Raw genomic sequence first — 22066 nt, 5'->3', positions numbered from 1 at the left:
TGCCGGACCCTCTATTTATTGGAGCAGGGACTTACGCAGACAAATCTCCTATGCTGTGGGTACAGAAAGGCCCAGATTCCAAGTCAGTGACAACCGCTCAAACTGACATTCGCCAGTGCAGAGCGTCAACTATGGACTCGCACTTCGCTGGCGCTCTGTAAACGTCGACAGCTGTTGTCTAATAACTAGTTAGGGGCGGGAGGACAGTCCGCCCACTTGTATTACATTTTGCACACGACATAGTGGGAAGGCTCGAAGGCAAATTTCATGGTTCTAAACCCTTTCCTCCCCTCATCCCTTGCAGTTTTAGGGCTCTGTGGGGGTGTATGTCGGCAGGGATTTTAGAGGTTTTCCTCATCCTCTTTTGAAGAGAATAAAAGCATTTAAATTAGCGGGAAGGTGGTTAACACCCGCAGCCCTGCCCCATGGCTCCCCGAAGCGCCCGCTGGGTTCACTCCAAGCCTGGGCTCGGGTAGGAGCCTCACCGCGCCAACGGCTGCAACCGCTCCCGCAGGCGCGGGGCGGGCGTTGCGCCGCCGGGGTTCACATGCCCGCGGCGAGTTCAGAAGGCGCAGGCCGGGAGGAGACCCGGGACGCGGGCAGTTTTTGACGAGCAGCACTCACAGCCAATGGCAAGGCTGGTCGACTTTTCCCCTGCCAATAGGGAGCAGGACCCAGGCTGGTGGGGGGGCGCGCTTCCCGCGGGCTGCGGCTGGATTCGATCCTGCGCGACGGCCGCTAAGGCGGGGGCGGAGGCTCAGCCTGGGCGGCGGAGAGCGGATTAGGGGAGGAGGGAAGACCGGAAGCCACGGTCGCGTCCCCGTCCTTAGATTCGCTCCCCCGGGCTCTCAGTGGAGACGGAGGAGCGAGAGGCTGCATGTTGGCTCGGTAATAAAGGGGAGCGGCCGCTCGGGAGCCTTCTCCCGGGGCGCCCCCTCTAAGGGCCCCGTTGTCCTCTGCCACCCGGCTCCTGGGCGCGCGGCCCCCGCGGACGGCCGGGCCGCGGAGACCTTCGTTGAAGAGGCGCTGCCCGCGGCGGGGACTGGTCGGCGGCATCCGAGGCCGGCGCCCCACCGCCACCACCACCCGCCTGCCCACCGGTCCCTCCGGCCGCCGCCATGTCCTCCTCCTCCTCTTCCCCCAGGGAGACGTACGAGGAGGACCGGGAGTACGAGAGCCAGGCCAAACGCCTCAAGACCGAGGAGGGGGAGATCGACTACTCGGCCGAGGAAGGCGAGAACCGCCGAGAAGCGGCGCCCCGGGGCGGGGGCGATGGCGGCGGCGGCGGCGGCCGGAGCTTCTCACAGCCGGTAACAAAGCGCGGCGTCCCGTCCGCTGTGCCTGGCGGTCCCGGGGAAGCAAGGCCGGCGGCGGGGCCTCTTGCCCGCTGCGTTTACCTTTCCTGCCGCGCTGACCCGCTGGGAAAGCGTCGACTCTTCCTTTTGGGGCTTCTCTTCTTGCCTCTGCCTGTTTCCCGCATCCCGATTGTGAACCGGGCCCCAGTCTGGCTGCAGGCCCCGCAGCGGACTCCGGGCCCTGAACTTGGGGAGGGTCGCGGGGCGGGGGCGGCGAGGAGGCGTTGCTTCCGCTCCGGGGGGCGATTAGCTCTTTTGTTAGTTTAACTCGTCGGGCTCCGGGCCAGCGTCGGGACCGCCGGCCGCCTGCAGCCCCTTCTGCCCGGTGTGGCCGGGCGCGGGTCACTGTCGCAGGATGGTTGCCTGGGTTCCACTGAGGGCAATAGGCTCCTCGGAGAGCTGTAACTGAACGACAAATTGCTCCCAGGCGTACGCTCCTTAGGTCCCTTAGAAAAAGTTAGCCTGTGCAAACACGGCGTGTCTTCTTTACTACCCGTTAGTTTTGCGATGATTGTTCCATACTTAACCTCTTCGGTTACAAAAGTGAGTTGGCAGGTGTTAGTATATCCCCACCTTCAAATAAAACAAATCTTAAAATTACTGAAGTTCTTTATCGGCAGTTTATTCCCTGTTAGCCCCAGAAAAGGAGGAACTGAAGTCAGGGCTGCATTAAATACTTTCCTAGAGTCTTGTCTTTCTCTTACCAGAAACCTTAACCAGAGGCGGAAGGAATGTAAAAATCATTTTATCCACAGCAAGTATTAAAGTTATTCAGCTTCAGTGGGATGGAGACTTTAAGGAAACAGAGCACAGCAAATGTTTTTGTCCTTTTATGGTGCACTTCCACTGTATTAATGACTTAGATGTTTTTAAAACCTGTACCACATTTGAATTGTGATGAATTCAGCCAACTTTTAACTGAAATTCACAAAGTTGTACACATATATTCTAGTATTAGGTAAAAATGTTTTTCATCTTCCTTTTATAAGAGGCAAATTAGAAGCCGTCTTTAGCTGTTTGAATTTTTATGTAAAAAATTCTGGTCAATAGTACTCAGCGTTATAGTTTCCAATTGCGAGAACGTGACGCCTCAGTTTCCAACACAGTTAAGGAACATTTTTTTCCTCTAAATAAAAATTTCCTATGGTTAGCTCTTACTCTTGTTCTTAGCTATTTGAAATATTCATAATGTAACTTGGAAGTGTGAAGAAAGGAAACATATTGAGCGGGGTCTGGGGAGAGTCTTAGCTAGGGTGCCATTTATGTGAGCTTCAGAAAGTTAATTACTACTCTGAGGTTTCTTAGTCTATAAAATATGAGAGTTGAACTTTCTCATCTGAAGCAGTAGTTCATGACTAAATTAATGCAGCATTTGAGTCACCCAGGCAGGACTTTATATTGAGTTATATAAATTCTGATTTTTATCTTCTCTGTTTATTAGGAAAGGGTTAATTGCTTTTAACAATAGAAGATATATATATATATATATATATTTTTTTTTAAACAGTCTCAAGCTGTCGCCCTGGGTAGAGTGCTGTGGCCTCACATTGCAGTTGTCATTGTTGTTTAGCAGGGCCAGGCTGGGTTCAAACCTGCCATCCTATTCACAGGGCTATGGGGGCTGCCCCAGTAGAAGCAATATTGTACAGAGGAATCTAAGGAAGGGCCAGGCATGGTGGCTTATACCCATATATAATCTAGTGCTTGGGAGTCTGAGATACCTCACTGTACTCTAGCCTAAGCAACAGAGCAAGATCCTGTGTTATCTTAGAAAAGAAGAAGAAGGAAAACTAAGGAAAGTTTTTTTCTTCATGTAATTTTTTTTTTCCTTTATTTCTTGGTTTTTATTTAATCAGTGCCCTTGGTGCTGAGTTTAGATCTTCCATGCAGTAAAACTCAGGTAGCCAACACTTCCCTGGAGAGTCATTTAATAATGGCCTTACTTCTTTAATTATACCATTTTGATACCAGAAATAATCACTTAAAATCACTTTAAAACATAATGTTTCAAGTTGTATAGGTTAATCAATTTGATAAAAGTAATTTGCATACCTTAACATGGAATATACACTTTATCACTAACAAGGTGTATATATCATCTTCATGTAATTTTTGGTACTATTTTTTTTTGATGCAGTGTTTCACTTTGTCCCATAGAGTGCAATGGCGTCACAGCTCACAGTAACTCCAGCTCTTGGGTTCAAACGATTCTCTTGCCTCAGCCTCTCAAGTAGCTGGGACTACAGGCACCTGCCACAATGCCTGGCTGTTACAGATGAGATCTCACTTTGGTCTCAAACCTGTGAGCTCAGCAATCCACCTGCCTCAGCCTCCCAGAGTGCTAAGATTACAGGCATGAGCCACCACGCCAGGCTCTTAATTTTTAGTACTATTTCGAAATCATTGCAACTATAGAAATCGTACATGATACTGATTGCAATAGGGACTTTACCTACCAAATGCAATCAGTGTAACCTGGCTTATTGTACCCTCAATGAATCCCCAACAATAAAAAAAAAAAAAAAGAAATTGTACGTGATAAAAGTCTGTCATTAGAATAGGCATTCTCTAGATAGACATCTACCATTTAGTGTTGCTTCATGGAGAAATATGGTAATTCATCTACTTGAAAATTGAGTTTGACACCTCCGTGGTCCTTTAGCCCAAAGAAGAAATATCTTTGTGGTCTCACTATTAAAGGAAATGCATATGGGCTGGGCTTGGTGGCTTAGACCTATAATCCTAGCACTCTGGGAGGCTGATGTGGGAAGAATTGCTTGAGCTCAGGAGTTGGAGACCAGCCTGAGCAAGAGCAAGACTGTCCTCTCTACTAAAAATAGAAAAATTAGGCTCAGTGCCCGTAGCACAGTGGTTATGGTGTCAGCCACATACACCGAGGCTGCCGGTTTCGAATACAGTCCGAGCTAGCTAAACAACAATGGCAACAACAACAAAAAAAATAGCTGGGTGTTGTGATGGGCATCTGTAGTCCCAGCTACTCAGGAGGCTGAGGAAGGAGCATCACTTGACCCAGAAGTTTGAGGTTGCTGTGTGAACTAGACTGATGCCACCGCAATCTACCCAAGTCAAGGGAGTGGGACTCTGTCCCCCCCAACCCCTACAAAAAAAAGGTAAATGTAGATTAGGTACAATGATAGGCAATCTTTTCATTCTAGTTGGAATTTGTAAAGTACAAAAGAAGACTTTGAAGATTTACATTGTTTGGTTTTATTAAGTTTCCGTAAGTGCTTTAATACTAGATTAACTAAATTTAAAGAGAAAAATGAATATTTAAGAACACCATCGTGGTTCTACAAATGCTCTTAAAGATGAATGGATCTTTGTGAATGATCATGATATTTGAAGGTGTAAATAGAGTTCTTTGGGTATGAAATACCACCCTTCAAATTTATGACTTCTGGCACATATTTGTTATGGAGCAAAACTTACAGGATTTTTTAGATTCACTGTGCTACATTGTCAAACAAGTGTTAATTATAGAGGTCCAGGCTGAGTACTATATGGTTACTTGTGGAGTAAATAGTGTTTTAAAATTTACTAGGCATGACCTTCAAGATCATGTTAATAGTTTCTGTATCTCCTTACTTTTAAGAAGGCATCTTGACTTCCAAATCTTAGAGCTTCTTTTGGCAAAACCACTTCAGCAATTGAATTGGGGTGGAGTGCTAATTTATGTCGGAGATTTTTAAGGTTTTTTTTGAGACAGTCTCCATTGTTGCCCTTGGTAAAGTGCTGTATCGTCATAGCTCACAGCAACCTCAAACTCTTGAGCTCAAGTGATCCTCTTGCCTCAGACTCCCAAGTAGTTGGGACTATAGGCTCCCACCACATGTCTGGCTATTTCTAGAGACAGGATCTCACTTTTGCTCAGGCTGGTCTCAAAGGTAAATTCATGTAATCCACTGGCCTCAGCCTCCCAGAGTGCTAGGGTTACAGGTGTGAGCCACCATGCCTGGCCTAAGTTTTTCTTTTACTCTATTTTGCTAATGAATAAACAGGCAAATCATAGTAGTTTATTTGTTAAGGAGTTTCTCAAACTTTTTTTTTCTTTTTTTGTTTTGAGACGAGTGTCACTTTATTGCCTTCAGTAGAGTTCTGTAGCATCATAGCTCACATCAACCTCCAACTCCTGGGCTTAGGCGATTCTTTTGCTTCAGCCTCCCGAGTAGCTGGGACTACAGGCTCCCGCCACAATGCCCGGCTATATTTTTTGTTACAGTTTGGCCGGGGCCGGGGCCGGGGCCAGGTTTGAACCTGCTACCATCTATGGGGCTAGCGCCCTACCCACTGAGGCACAGGTGCTGCCCGAGTTTCTCAAACTTTAATGCATAGATTTGCAAAATGGCAAAATCCCAAGTTAAAATTATAGCTCCTAGGTTTTCCAAACAGGATTGTATACTACACCGAGAATCTGGTTTGAATTCAAGATACACTATTGTACTTGCATGGTATGAATTACAGACATGATGGGACTGTTACTATGGTTTATTGGGTGAATGTGGGATTGGAGATGGGATGAAGTCATTGTGTTAGTTTAGCTCCCACAAGAGAAGTTTAAGACAGCGAGTATAGTAACCATGCTTCTGGAAATAAAATGGTTCAAGGAGTGTGTGCTAGAGCCTTAAGGCTTGCATAGCAGTAGTGTCTTGTGTCTCCTCTAGGTAAGCTGCTATAGTAAAGGAAGGATTGTTAAGCCTACTTTTGGGCAAGAAATGAAAAGCTGTAGGTTTTATTGTCTTTTGGCTTTTGGCTGGGACTGTTTCTTCATGTAAGTACAAATAGTGAAAAGAGCTGCTATAATAGAGCCAGTAGTGCACTCTAGCCACCCACGGTGGGTGTTTAGCTCTGCTAACAACAGACTTTCTGACTTAACCTCTTTGACACTCAGTGATCTTTATGATCTCTTACCTCATTGAAAAATAATAATAAAGCTTCTACCATGTGCCAGGTGTCCAACTTGGTGATAGGTATATAATGGTGAAAACATACTCCATATCTAAAAATCTTGTTATTCTGCATTATATATTGCCTTTTTCCTCCCTGAAATTGAATGCAAGTTTTAGGGATTATGGCCATAGCAACAGCTCAGATGAGCAAAAGTGGTATAGGGATAGGGAATTTATTGGCTCATGTAACTGGGAAAGCCAAATCGTGACACTATTCCAGGCATGGCTACCTTGAGGAATTTAGGTGATGTTATAGGGATTGATGCTGTCTCTTTCTATGTTTCAGTTCTGTAGAATGGTAAAGCTAGGGTTATATTTTTATATCTAGCAGATAAGGAGAGCACCCTCTTTCTCAAATCCCTTATTTAATCTACACCTCCCCCCCCCTTAAAAGAATGGGGACTGCTCTGTTGCTCAGGCTGGAGTACAAGGGTATGATTATAACTCACTGCAGCTCAGAACTCTTAGGCTCAAGTGATCCTCCTGCTTCAGCCTCCCAAGTAGCTGGGACTGGGACTATAGGGCGCAACACCAAGCCCATCTAATTAAAAAAAATTTCTTTTTGAGATAGAGGTTTTACTATTGTTGCCCAGGGTGGTTGTGAACTCCTGGCTTCAAATGAGCTTCCTTTCTCAGCCTCTGGTGTCTCTAGAAATTACAGGAGTGAGCTACCAAACCCGCTTCTGTCCCTTCTTATCAGCCATGTTTGTTCCTCTCCTCTCCCCCCAACTAATCAGTGGTCCACCTCTGAGGTTAGGGAGGAAGGCATAATTGTGTGATTGAAAATACTACTGTAATAATAGGGAGTTGAGTTTAAAAAAAGAAACAAAACAGAAGAAGTAGGGAAGAGATGTGTAACACTTGTGAATTGTGATGAATTCAGAAAACTTTTAACTGAAATTCACCAAGTTGTATCCAGATTCTAGTATTAGATAAAAATGTTTTTCACCTTCCTTTTGTAGAGGCAAGTTAGAAGCCCTTTCTAGCTGTTTGAAATTTTATGTAAAAAATTCTGGTCAGTAGTACCCAGTGTTAACAGTTTGCAATTACGAGACCAAGTAAAGTGATATAATTGTTTAATTTAGTAAGGAAGAAAAGAACATACGTGGTATAGGTTAACTCTGAGCATAGTGTGAGTTAAAATAATGTTTACTGCTGCCCTTTAAAACTTTGTCCTTGGTCTGTATGAAGTATCCAAAATAAAGAAGGGGATAATCTTATATACCTAGAAATACTGGACTCATTTCTTGGCACTATGTTGATAAATTCTGATGTATCCAGAGGGAGGAGTGTCAGAAGAATCTAGAGCATAGTTAGCTTGAAGGGTAAACTTAGGTGTGATTTAAGAAATCAGTACAAATTCAGGAATTGGAAAGTTATATAGGAGAGGGAGATGTAGATGAGGGTAGGGTGTGCCAACTTACATTTCTTGAACACTCAATAACTACATCTAGCATTATGCTGGACATATTATATGTGTTTCATTTATTGTAGTCATGCACAATAAGGAATTTATGAGTTTTTAATTTTTTTTATCTTTTAACAGAAACAGGCTCAGAAAGTAAAAGTAATTATCCTAAGATCACTGAGCCAGCAGATGTCCAAAGATTACTGGTTTGACTCCAAAAGCCATTTTGAATAGGGAACTATAGAAGACAGGTTTGGATACATATAATGAAGACTTTTCTAAAAATGTAATGAATAGGGCAGCACCTGTGGCTCAAAGGAGTAGGGTGCTGGCCCTATATATTGGAGGTGGCGGGTTCAAACCTGTCTGGGGGCCAAAACTGGGGGTTAGGGGAAATATATATATAATGAATGGATTGTCACCATGTAGTGTGTTTCGTGTCATTTGGAGGTGTTTAAGGAGAGTTTGCTTATTACTTGGCAGTGCTTCTGTACATGTTTGGTATTGAATTTTAGATTGATCTTTTAAAATTCTATAATTACAGGGGGGCAGAAAAGTTGTTTGGTGACTGTTGAGAATGTGTTGTGCATGGAGACAATTGAGAAAATAAAAAAGCTTTAAAGACATTGTACCTAACCTTTGAGTTTATAGTTTTGTTTTTACTATAGGGCCTTTGTCATTCCTTGTATTGTATTGTATTGTATTTTGTATTTATTTAGAGACAGAGTCTCACTCTGTTGCCTAGGCTAGAGTGCCATGGCATCAGCTTAGCCCACAGCGATCTCAAATTACTGGGGTCAGGAGATCTTCCAGGCTGTGCCTCCTAAGTAGCTGGGACTACAGTCACCCACCATAATGTTTGTCTAATTTGTTCTATTTTTAGTCAAGATGGGTCTCCTTCCCCAACAATTAAAAAAAAAAATATGGGTCTCTTTCTTGATCAGGCTGGTCTTGAACTCCTGAGCTAAAGTAGTCCTCCCATGGTACTAGGATTACAGGCATAAGCCACTGCTCCCTCACATTCCTTTTAGATGGAAGCTTCTTTTATACCCTACTGAGCTTCTCTTTTCAGTAGAGTGTGATTTTTTTTTTTTTTTTGAGACAGAGTCTCACTTTATAGCCCTCAGTAGAGTGCTGGGGTGTCATAGCTCACAGCAACCTCCAACTCCTGGGCTTAGGTGATTCTCTTGCCGTAGCCTTCCAAGTAGCTGGGACTACAGGCGCCTGCCACAAAAAATGCTTGGCTATATTTTGTTGCAGTTTGGCTGGGGCTGGGTTCTAACTCACCACCCTTGGTATATGGGGCCAGGTCCCTACTCACTGAGCCACAGGCGCCTCCTGAGTAGAGTGTGATGTTTAATCTGCAGTAGTCAAAATTACTACCAGTCTAGCCATAACCCTTCCAAACTACCAGTCCCTTAAAGGCCAGCCTATAATGGGGACCAATAATGCCTTCATTATAGTTAGCCCAGTTTACCTAAAGACAGGATTTTGCAATTTATAAAAAAGAAAGTATTTATACATTGTAAGCTGGCTATGCATGTGGAATGTTATTTCTAGACTGGTAAGTATTAGATATAATAGACCAGGAGAAAGCCTAGATAATTAAACATTTGAAATGGAAAAAACTTGTGCTTCTGTATGAGAAAAGATTAAAAAGTAGTGCTTAAGCTGGGAAAGATGTGACATACATATACATATACATATATATATATATATTGTGTGTGTGTGTGTGTGTGTGACAGTCTCACTTGTCACCCTCAGTAGAGTGCTGTGGTGTCCCAGCTTACAGCAACTTCAAACTTTTAGGCTCAAGTGATTTTCTTGCCTCAGCCCCCTGAGTAGCTGGGACACACAGTAGCACTACAATGCTTGGCTATTTTTAGAGACAGGGTCTCACTGTTGCTCAGGCTGGTCTCAAACCTGTGAGTTCAGGCAGTCCACCTGCCTCAGCCTCCCAGAGTGCTAGGATTACAGGCGTGAGCCACTGTACCCGGCCTCTCAATATATTAATACATGGATGGGGGTAAACAATACAGATTTTATCTATCAGTTTAGGGATCAGATGCATATTATGATGCTTAAAAGAGGTAATTTTAGGATAGGTAAAAGAAGCTCTACAAATGATTTCAGATTTCTTTTCACTAGTAAATGTAGTATAGGTAGAAAAAAGAAAGTGATTTAAAAAGGGTGTTAGTATTTTGGGGGGGAAAGACGGGGTAGAACTAAGATCTGGAGAGGATGTAGAAATAGTTTGAAAAGACATCATTAACATATCAGTTTTATATTTGGAAATAATCCTAGGATTTTTTAAAAATAAAACAGTACAGAAAGTTTGAGAAAATTTTAGGTTAAAGAAAAGGGCAAGTTTTTTTTTTTTTTTTTGTGACAGTCTCACTTTGTTCCCCTCAGTAGAATGCTGTGGCATCACAGTTCAGCATCCTCAAACTCTTGGGCTCAAGCCATTCTCTTGCCTCTGCCTTCTGAGTAGCTGGGACTACAGGTGCCTGCCACAACACGCAGCAAGTTGTTTTAGAGATGAAGTCTCAACTCTTGCTCAGTCTGGTCTCCAACTTCTGAGCTCAAGCAGTCCACTTGCCTTGGCTTCCCAGAGTGCTAGAATTATGGGATGAGCCATTGCTCCCTGCTCAAAAAGGGGAAGTAATTTAAAATTAGAGAAATATCCAGGTAGATACACTCATGAATGGCAGATTCATTGAGTGGGAATAAGGGAAATACTTGAGGTAGGGGATGTGTTTTCTATGTAGAGGTTGAGATACAGTGATATTATCTTCCCCTAAGTATCAAAGTAATTGTACTTAATGTACAATTAATTGTAATGTAATTAACATCTTCCAGCTTTTAGGGAATGATTTGGTCTCAAGCTATTCCATTTAAGAAACATAGTTAAATAATATATTAAAGTGAGATCTTGGAGGCATTTTTTAAATTGGTCCTATAATCCATTTCTTTATTAGAAGACCAATTTGAAAAGTAGTCACATTAATACTATATTCAGGTTATTGGTTACCTGTGATAGGAAGGGAAAGATAAGAAGAGGAGATGTGATCAATTGATTGGTGATGTTTTGCTTATTAAAGTGGATGGTGGGTTCATGGTTATTTTTTAATACTCTTTATACCTTTTTGTAGGTTTTAAATATAATATTATAACATCTTTTATTTACATAAAATGTTCAATTACAATATGCTCATAATCTAGATTCAGCAGTTTTGAACATTTTGCCACTTGGGGTTTATCTCTGTCTATCTATATTTATATATACATATTACTTTTCCCCCTAAACTATTTGAAAATAAGTTGTAGATGCCATGACACTTCATCCTTCAATATCCCGGCATGCCTAAGAATAAAGGTAGTCTTTCACATACAACCATTAGCTTTCAATACTTAAGACAGCAGTAATTCTGTCTGTTAATGTAACATCCTGTCTGTATTCACGTTTCTCCTCAGATATCCTTATTTGTCCCTACTATATTGTCTTTAGCAGTTTCAACTATTATAAAATGAAGGCTCGTTTGGTTGTTGTGTATTTTTAGTCTCAACCTAGAATCTTCCTTCTACTTCCTTCCTTTGCTATCAAAAAATACTAACTGAAGAGTTCAGGCCAGTACAGTTTTCTTTTGCCTTTTACCTTTCCCACCTGATTTCTAAGAATCGACTGAGATGACTATCTTAAGTATATTGTGCAGTTTTGTTGTTGTTTTGGAGGTGGAGTCTCATGTGTCACCTTGGATAGAGTACTGTGGCATCATCATAGTTCACAGCAACCTCACACCCATGGGCTCAAGTGATCCTCTTGCTTCAGCCTCTTGAATACCTGGCACTACAGGTGCCTGACGTAATGCCTGTCTAGTTTTTCTATTTTTAGTAGAGATGAGGCTTGGTTTGCTCAGGTTGGTCTCAAACTTCTGCATTCAAGCAGTCCTCGCCTCAGTCTCCCAGAGTGCTAGGATTACAGCTATGAGAACGGCTAATTGTGCAGTTTATTGTTGTCTAATTATTTTGAGAGTTAAACTTACTATGTTTTAAATATATACTCCAAATTCAATATTTAGAGCTTTTTTCCTTATTGTTCTCTGGTTACATTTAATAATGATGATAATGCATATTTGCTTGTTGAATTTCTTAGGCAGAGTCTCATTTGTTAATTTAATGTTGCTTAAGAGAGTATTGGTTTATATAGGGTACAGTCAGAGTGATTCATTTCAAATTTAAAGCATGTAATGACTATCTGTTTAGCCATAGAAAAGACTGAGCATAAGTAATTAACATGAAATTCAAAGGAGTTAGTATTTGCAAAGGACTGAATTTATTTGTAAGGTTTGACAAAAGTGTAAGAGTTGTCTTATGGTTATTTTATGTTTAAATCAATTTCTTTAAAATTTTGACAATTTTTCTTGGCAAGGTATTCTATTTGTTGTATTTTCCTACTAGTCTTATAATAAGAAAAGTTGTTGAGTTATTTGGATAGCCTTAAATTTGTTAAAGTAATTGTTAAGTTTGGTAAAATATTAGTGGTTTTAGTTAAGTTTGGTAAAATATTAGTGGTTTTAGATTAGTCGTTTATAGGAGGGAAAAAACCTTTACAACCTTTAATAGATTGCCTTTTGTATATACATGGATTATATTTGTAAGTTGTTTCTGATGTGATGTAAGAGAAGTGCCCAGTGGCATTGGTAAATAGAGATCTTTGTCTTAATGAAACTTGAGTAAGTAAATGAGATCTATTTCCATTTTAAAAGTAATTCTTACAGATAATGCATTTTAAAACAAACTTACACTTTTAGATTTTGAAACATCCTACTGGGCATACTCAACTATACATATTCAGTAGATGCCTAGGAGGGCTTGCAGTTTTGAGTACTCCTTGCTCATCAGCAAAGATGGTACCTTATATAAATTTAAGTTGTCATGAGTATTGACATGTTGAGTAACTTTAAGGTGTAGTAGGACTAAATTAACAGATAAAAGATGACATAAATCTATAATACAGGAAAAATGAATATTATATATAATCTTTCCATTAAGGGAAGATTTTTTTTTTTTTTTTTGGTTTTTGGCGGGGGCTGGGTTTGAACCCGCCACCTCCATCATATGGGACTGGCGCCCTACCCCTTGAGCCACAGGCACCGCCCTAAGGGAAGATTCTTAATTGGGACTTTTTGTTCATTTTGAATTACTTAAGTATTTGATTTTAGGGAGATAAAACTATGAAATTATGAGTATTGTATGTATTTACAATTGTAGCATGCCTAGTGTAATATGCTGAATTTTTTTTTCAAATTAATAAGAGGGTATAGGGCGGTGCCTATACCTCAAAGGGGTAGGGCACCGGCCCCATATGCCAGAGGTGGCGGGTTCAAACCCAGCCCCGGCCAAAAACCACAAAAAAACAAAACAAAACAAAACAAAAGAGGGTATAAATATTTAGGTTACATTGTTTTCAATTCTAAGGTAAAGTTCAAGTTGTAGTTGAACCCTTCACCCAGAGGCATGTTGAACACACCCTCACATTGTACACCTTAGGTGAGATCTCACCATTGCCCTCCCTTGTGCTGAATTATTTCTGAGATTTCTTTTAAGTTGAAATAAGTTGCTTAATAAGTTCTTTAAACTTTATATTAAGGCAGAATGTTCCCTTTTTAGACAAATAGTTAATTGATGATTTTATTCTCAGCTCCTTTTGCTAACTTGTAAATTGCAGTTTGGTTTGGGATTTATTTTAAATATTTGCTTTTTAATGCAGGTTGAATTTACTAAAAGATACAATTTTGATTTTTTTAAGTAGAAATTATTTTTTCTTGCTAGGAGGCAGGTGGAAGTCATCATAAAGTTTCTGTTTCACCCGTCGTCCATGTTCGAGGCCTCTGTGAATCCGTGGTGGAAGCAGACCTTGTGGAGGCTCTGGAAAAATTTGGGACAATATGGTAAGGACAGTAGAAACTTCATGCAGATTGAAAACTGTGATAGAATGAGGCTTGCTTGCTAGCTGCAAGGCTTGATGTTAGCATAGTATATATTATTTGCCTGTGACTATTTCTTCGGAACCTTTTAAGCTTGTTTTTTTTTTTTTTTGTAGAGACAGAGTTTCACTTTATCGTCCTTGGTGGAGTGCTGTGGTGTCACACAGTTCACAGCAACCTCCAACTCCTGGGCTTAGGTGATTCTCTTGCCTCAGCCTCCCAAGTAGCTGGGACTACAGGTGCCCACCACAATGCCCACTATTTTTTTGTTGCAGTTTGGCCAGGCCCGGGTTTGAACCCACCACCCTCATTGTATGGGGCTGGTGCCCTACCCACTGAGCCACAGGCACTACCCCCCCCCTTTTTTTTTTTTTTTGTAGAGACAGTGTCTCACTTTATGGCCCTCGGTAGAGTGCTTTGGCCTCACACAGCTCACAGCAACCTCCAACTCCTGGGCTTAAGCGATTCTCTTGCCTCAGCCTTCTGAGTAGCAGGGACTACAGGCGCCCGCCACAACGCCCGGCTATTTTTTGGTTGCAGTTTGGCCAGGGCTGGGTTTGAACCCGCCACCCTGGGTATATAGGGCTGGTGCCTTACTGACTGAGCCACAGGCGCCGCTCTTTTTTAAAGAAAGAGTCTCATTGTGTTGCCCTGGGTAGAGTCCTGTGGTGTTACAGCTCACAGCAACCTCAAACTCCTGGGCTCAAGCGAGCCTCTGTCTCAGCCTCCCAAGTAGCTGGGACTATAGGCACCCACCATAGTATCCCGCTAGTTTTTCTATTTTTAGTAAAGACAGGGTCTGTCTTTGCTTAGACTGGTCTCGAACTCCTGAGCTAAAGGGGTTCTCCTGCCTCGGCCTCCCTGAGTGCTAGGATTGCAGGCGTGAGCCACTGCACCTGGCCCCTTTTAAATTTGTTATTTTTAACCTTCCTGAGTGATGGATGGATGTATATTTGTGAACTATGATCACTTTTCACTACCCCCAACAAAGCTGTTTATAAAATTACATGCATTTTTCATCTGATTTTCAGAATCCATGATTGCTTCTCAAACACTGCTTTAAACTGATGAGCTGATAATGCCACTCATGTTCAGAGTTTCAAGTAGTATGTAGTACTTGAATATTGATTATTTTGTTTGTTTATTCTGTAACATTTAGGAATTAATTGGCAGCTAAATGTAGGTAGATTAAGGCTAGACATTATTTGCTATGTGCATATTGCCGAGTTCTTTTTTTTTTTTTTTTTGAGACAGAGTTTTACTTTGTTGCAACCTCTAACTCTTGAGCTCCAGTGACTCTCTTGCCTCAGCCTCCTGAGTAGCTAGGACTATAGGTGCCTGCCACAATGCCCACCTGTTTTTAGAGGTGGGGTCTCCCACTGGCTCAGGTTGGTCTTGAACCCGTGAGCTCAGGGAATCCACCTGCCTTAGCCTCCCAGAATGCTAGGATTACAGGCATGAGCCACCACCCCCGGCCTGGTATTGCTGAGTTCTTAATGCAGATTATGAGTTGTCAGTGTACCCTACTTTGTCTTCCTTTTGTACATTGAATTTTCTTTGGCTACTTTTTTCTCCTCCCACAGCTGATGTATGTTTACAAATATTAACATAAGTGAAAACATAATTAGAAAAGTGAATCTGAAAATTGAAAATAAATACTCAAAAACTCTCAAGTTATTTTTGGAGTATACCTGGCTTAGTGTTCTCTTCCTAGTACACTTATAATCTAGAGTTGATTTTATAATTTTTTTCATAATAGTGTTTGGGGTGTTTGTTATAGGCATTCAAAACAGACCAACTTGAAATACATAAACAGGAGAGAAATCTTAATACATTTGCTGAGATGGCTTATTTCAATTTTATAAAAATTCAGTAATTTGTTCCAATTATTTCATGAGTTTTTGAGTATTGGGAGGATAATTCATAAATAGATAGGGAGTGATCAGAGATGTCCAGCAGAAACAGATCATTCTTTTATGGAGTGGGAATATGTTAGGTGATGGCTTTCATCATGGTATCATTTTATGTCTTTGATGACCTCATTGAGAAATAGCTAACTTGGGCAGCGCCTGTGGCTCAGTTGGTAAGGCGCCGGCCCCATATATCGAGGGTGGCGGGTTCAAACCCGGCCCCGGCTGAACTGCAACCAAAAAATAGCCGGGCATTGTGGCAGGCGCCTGTAGTCCCAACTACTCGGGAGGCTGAGGCAAGAGAATCGCTTAAGCCCAGGAGTTGGAGGCTGCTGTGAGCTGTATGATGCCATGGCACTCTACCAAGGGCCATAAAGTGAAACTCTGTCTCTACCAAAAAAAAAAAAGAGAGAGAGAAATAGCTAACTTAATAAACATGTTATGCTCTACTTACACACGTCAGAACCAGTTAGGCATTGTTTGTCCTTGGATGTACAAATTGAGAATCCACAGAGACATTTTAAAGCCTGTAAGTTGAAAATGTATCTCTAAGATTGCCGTATCAATTCTAGTCATTTGGAGTGGATATTGGAAGCGAAGTCTGTTTTGAGAGTTATGCATTGAAGTGGGCAGACTCTTTAGACCTTCTTTAGCCTCACATGTTGGCGCTAGACTTAACCTTAGTCTGTGCAAGGACTTGCAAATGCTAAGTGGTGCATTGTCCCATGGAGTTATAAAAAGGTGAGTGTCTCTGGCTTCTTTTTCTCTATTCTTAAATATTTGGGGCTTTTAAAGTTATTTTCTTAGGCAAATGTCAGAAAATAAGTTAATGAGCACATTAACTTATTTTAAAACTCAGTTTTAAACTTGAGTGAAATAATAACTTTTGATGTTAATTAGTATCATGACCTTAGTGTTGGCGATTAAAGAAGTAGAACAATTTCTTTTTTTTTGAGACAGAGTCTCATTTTGTTGCCCTCAGTAGAATGCTGTGGCATCACAGCCTACAGCAACTTCAAACTCCTGGGCTTAACTGATTCTCTTGCCTCAGCCTCCCAAGTAACTGGGACTACAGGCGCCTGCTACAACGCCCGTCTATCTTTTTTTTTTTTTTTTTTTCTGTGGTTTTTTTTGGCCGGGGCTGGGTTTGAACCCACCACCTCCGGCATATGGGACTGGCGCCCTACTCCTTGAGCTACAGGCGCCGCCCAACGCCCGTCTATCTTTAGAGATGAGGTCTTGCTCTGGCTCAGGCTGGTGTTGAACTCCTGAGCTCAGGCAATCCACTTGTCTTGGCCTCCCAGAATGTTAGGATTACAGGTGTGAGCCACCATGCCTGGCCAGTAGAACAATTTTAATTTGGTAAGTTATTTGAGTTGCTCCTGGATAGCTTGTCCATTTTTAGTTGCTACATTTTTTGATAGTCTGGTATAAAGTCTTGCATATATGAATGTTATTCAGTTAATTTGAATTGCCCTCAAGATAAGGGTAGTTATGTGGATAGAAAAGTCATGAAATAATTGGAACAAATTACTGTATAATTAAGAGCTTAATTGGCTAAGTATAACGGGAAGGTACTCTGAAATGATCTTGAATAAGAGGAGGCTGCTAGTAAGGCTGAAGGTACCTCGAATAGCCTCCAGCAGTAGAAGTTGTATTTCACAAAGTTACAATTTTTCTCTTCCTTCTTTTTTTTTGAGACAATCTCTATCTGATGCTCCCCAGCTAGAGGCTAGAGTGCTGGGGCATCATAGCTCACAGCAACCTCAAACTCCCAAGTAACTGGGACTATAGGCACCCACCACAGTGTTTGGCTATTTTTTAGAGACAGGGCCTTGTACTGGCTCAGGCTGGTATCGAACTCCTGAGCTCAACTGATCCACCTGCCTCAACCTCCCAGTGTGCTTGGATTATAGGCATGAGCCACCGCACCTGGCCTGCTGCATATTAGTTTTAAAATAAGACTTTTGGGACCCAGTTTGTGCACTAAATTTATTGTCTTCTTACATGTTTTTATTTAAAAACTAGTAAAATTTTTTGATTCTGTGGAGTTAAAAGCATTGACCCTGCCATGTCCCGTAGACTTTTTGTTTATCCTTTTGTCTGTGGTCTTCTACTTTGTCATATTAGTGCTTTTTAAAGACTTTTTAAAAAGATTGTGCACCTGACAATTGAAGCACACGCTAAAATATTTTGTAACATTTTAATTTTTTCTTTATCTTCATAAGATGCTGCTTTTCTGGGCAACCTTTTTTTTACTTTTAAGTTTGTGCTTATAGCTCAGTTCTTTTAGTTATAGGAAGCAATTTTACAATGTCTAAGTCATACCTTTTTCTAGGAGTGTGTGTTTGTCTAGGAGTCATTATTGTCATAATAAAATAAAATTGACGATACATTTATATATTAAATTAACTTTTTTGTTTTATAGGAGAACATTTAGTCTTGAATATTCTTTAGCATAGGCCCGATTCTAGGGGTTTGTATTTTTCATATGCAAGACTTTAGAATTTCATTGAGGAGTCTGTTTTTAAAAGAAGTGTTTATTTCCTAGGATTTATATCTTGTAGTTATAGTTAATAAATCTTTAAAATTCAAGTTTCTGGATTTACTTTTTAAATTTTGAGCCACTAACAAGCCTTCTAGACTAACATGTATTGTGGGCTTGCTATGTGCCAGGCTCTGTTTCTAGCTTCTGAGGATATAAAGATGAGTATGGTGAGAGCTATAGAGAATACAGGAATAGTTACCTTTTACTGAGGGCCTACAGTGTGGTAGACACTCTGATGAACAATTTGTATGTGCAGTAACTCTCATCTTGATGGAAATTGTCCAAGTTTTATAAAAGAAGAAACTGAAAGTTTTCTTTTCTTTCTTTCTTTTTCTTTTTTTTTTTTTTTCAGACAGAGTCTGACCATGCCGCCCTAGGTGGAGTGCAATGGCGTCACAGCTCATAGCAACCTCCAACTCTTGGGCTTAAGCAATTCTCTTGCTTCAGCCTTTCAGGTAGCTGGGACTACAGGTGCCCACCACAACGCCCTGCTATTTTTTTGTTGTAGTTGTCATTGTTGTTTAGCTGGCCTGGGCCAGGTTCAAACCCGCCAGCCTCGTTGTATGTGGCTGGCGCCATAACCACTGTGCTACAGGAGCTGAGCCTTTTCTTTTTTTTTTAATTTGATAATAATAATTGGTCAGGCTGTAGGGTGGTCTATCTCTTACTAGTGCTGTACCATTTGTCAGTTTGTAAGGTGTAGTGGTAGGTCTGGGATGCCTGATGGAGAAGCAGTGATGTCCCTGATTACTGGACTTGATGTTATTTCTCTGGCCCTCTGCTATTGTAAAAACCATTTACTATATTTTGCCATGTATAATGCACACTTTTGCCTAAATTTTTTGAGGGGGCAATAAGGATGCACATTATTCATGGGTAGTTCTAATTTTGTTTCTATATTAATGTTTTTAATTCTTTTATTTATGCTTATGCATTAAAAGTGTAACTCTAGAAAGCAATAACAATATCCATACACAAATAATACCCTGACATGTAATCAGTTTTATTGAACTTATGATGAACTTGTGATGAGAGACCATGTTACCCGAAGTGCAAAAGCAATCACAGTGGACTTGAAACCCAACTTGCTGTAATACCTGGTGGGCTGACCAACTGATGGAAACCTCTTGATGTGTCAGTAAACAAGCCCTTTAAGGCTCTAATGAAAAAAGAGTGGACATGGTAGATATGGTTAGCTGGTAAGGATTTAACACCTAGAGTAGAATCAAGAAAGCATCCATCACTCAGGTTTGTGATTAGATTCTAAGATTGTGGAATGGTGTCAAGAAGGAAGTAGTTGTGAAGTCATTTACAAAATGTGGCATCAGCAATGCTATGGATGGAACTGAGAGGGAAAGTGACTCTTCAGAAGACACCAAAAAGGTAGAAATTGAGGAAGATGATACTTCTGATATTGTTAGTGACAGAGAGCTCTGGGCCTTCTTTGATGTGTAAAATGGTATATTTGTTATAAGGTACATAAAATTTCTTATACTTTTCTTTTTTAAACCTTTTTTATTTTTTTTATGTTTATTATTATTTTTTGTTGTTGTTGCAGTTTTTTGACCTGGGCTGGGTTTGAACCCGCCACCCTCGGTATATGGGACTGGTGCCCTACTCCCTGAGCCACAGGCGCTGCCCCAATTTCTTATACTTTTCTAATTGTTACATAAAATCTCTTGAACCAAGTTAATAAAGTAAATGCTAACATTCTTTTATAATATAAAAAATTACTTAAATATAAACAAAAAATCTGAATTAAAAAGCAAACTATTTTTTTCCTGAAAATTTGTGCCAAAAACATGAGTGTGCATTATAAACAGGAGGGCATTATACATGGGAAATACAGTAATTGCATTTTATTTTATTTTATTTTATTTTATTTTTTTGAGACAGAGCCTCAAGCTGTTGCCCTGGGTAGAGTGCCGTGGCGTCACAGCTCAAAGCAACCTCCAACTCCTGGACTTAAGCAATTCTCTTGCCTCAGCCTCCCAAGTAGCTGGGACTACAGGCGCCCACCACAGCGCCCAGCTATTTTTTGGTTGTAGTTGTCATTGTTGTTTGGTGGGCCCGGGCTGGATTCAAACCCGCCAGCTCTGGTGTCTGTTGCTGGAGCCTTATTAGCCACTTGAGCTACATGCGCCGAGCCAATAATTGCATTTTGAAATGTTTTTAAGGTTTTTTTTTTTGTTTTTTTTTGGTAGAGACAGAGTCTCACTTTACTGTCCCCTCGGTAGAGTGCCGTGGCGTCACACGGCTCACAGCAACCTCCAGCTCTTGGGCTTATGTGATTCTCTTGCCTCAGCCTCCCGAGCAGCTGGGACTACAGGCGCCCGCCACAAAGCCCAGCTATTTTTTTGTTGCAGTTCGGCCGGGGCTGGGTTTGAACCCACCACCTCGGTATATGGGGCCGGTGCCCTACTCACTGAGCCACAGGTGCTGCCCGTTTTTAAGGTTCTTATTCTGTGAATAGAGGACATCTTATTCCCTCTTTTGTGATTCAGGTGCAGTGATTTACTTTTCTCCCTTCATTTCTTTATTCATTATTTCTTCTATTAATATATAGTCTCCCGAAATTGAATGTACTCTGAAAAGTAAATAGCTCACCTTCCTGCCATAGGTAACCATATTACCATATTCTAGTATCATTTCATGGATTCTTTTTTTTTTTTCCTTAAGAGGTAAGGTTTTGCTGTGTAGCCCAGGCTGGACTCAAATTCTTGGGCTCAAATGATCAGTCTGCCCCAACCTCTCGTGTAGCTGCAACTATTGACACGCACTACCATGCCTGGCTTTTTCATGGATTACTTAATACTTGAAAATATTTTGGAGAAGATGATTTGTATGAACTTTGGGTCAGTCTGTGGTTGTTTCTATTTATCTCTTTGTTCCCTAATTTTTAATAAGATAAATAAAAGTATAGTCCATTCATAGTTATTAATGTTGGCATATATTTATTTGGAAAATTCAAGAGAGGTAATAGTTTTTGCTGTTAAGTAGGGGTTTTGCCTGTCCACCTTCTGTTGAGTTTTATCTGTTGATTTCTGTATCTTGTTATTTTCTAATACTGTTTGGGAGCAGCAGCTTGAAGAGTAAAGTGGGTGGTGTCATTAGTACCTGGTAATGGGGAATTGTGTTTAAGAAGGGGTGGATAAGCTTTTAATCACAGGGAGATAAGCTTTCAGATTTGTACCATTTACCTGTTATATCAGTTTATTTGGATGATTTAAGAATTGACTTATACTGGATAAAGGTAGTGAAGAATACTAATCTGTGTGATTTGACACATTTTTATTAAAGACTGATTTGATTGAGAAAAAATAATGTTAAGTCAACTTGTTGTATTTGTGTATTTCCTCCCAATCTTCCTTTTCAGCTATGTGATGATGATGCCATTTAAACGGCAGGCTCTTGTGGAATTTGAAAACATAGATAGTGCCAAAGAATGTGTGATGTTTGCTGCGGATGAACCTGTGTACATTGCTGGCCAACAAGCTTTTTTCAATTATTCTACAAGCAAAAGGATCACTCGGCCAGGAAATACTGATGATCCATCAGGAGGCAACAAAGTTCTTCTGCTTTCAATTCAGAATCCTCTTTATCCAATTACAGTGGTATGTATTTTAGTATGATAAATGAAAAGTTACTTTGTAGTTTGCTCTAGAGTGGCTCAAATGTAGTTTTCTTTACTGCTATCTAGATATTTGAAAAGTTTTTAAAAACATTATTAAAATTAATCTTAATTTGACTATCAATTTTAATGAACAAAAACATTGAGCACTGAAGCTAAGATAAGAAGCACGATTTTCTTAAATAGGCACATTAAAAATTTTATTGTTTATCATCAATGTCAATTCTGTTTCTCATAATAAGAGATTATAGACAGATTAT

At 40.8% G+C, this 22066-nt stretch overlaps 1 protein-coding gene across 3 annotated transcripts in view; it reads left to right on the top strand.

The window, feature by feature from the left end:
- Window positions 1–714: 714 nt before the first annotated feature.
- The window catches only part of HNRNPLL (heterogeneous nuclear ribonucleoprotein L like), a 46313-nt gene continuing 24961 nt past the window's right edge, over window positions 715–22066 (top strand). For 2 of the 3 annotated variants that reach the window (XM_053587720.1, XM_053587719.1), the window contains exons 1-3: window positions 781–1310; window positions 13563–13681; window positions 21552–21789. In XM_053587720.1, the coding sequence (XP_053443695.1) occupies window positions 1119–1310; window positions 13563–13681; window positions 21552–21789 (549 nt within the window). In that variant the 5' untranslated portion in view covers window positions 781–1118. Of the gene's footprint in view, window positions 1311–13562; window positions 13682–21551; window positions 21790–22066 lie in introns of all 3 variants that reach the window. The other variant, XM_053587718.1, reaches the window with a different exon arrangement.

This window comes from Nycticebus coucang, chromosome 4 (assembly GCF_027406575.1).
Source record: "Nycticebus coucang isolate mNycCou1 chromosome 4, mNycCou1.pri, whole genome shotgun sequence".
Lineage (NCBI taxonomy): Eukaryota > Metazoa > Chordata > Mammalia > Primates > Lorisidae > Nycticebus > Nycticebus coucang.
The sequence above is the reverse complement of the archived record's forward strand: the minus strand, read 5'-3'. Positions and strand labels throughout refer to the sequence as shown.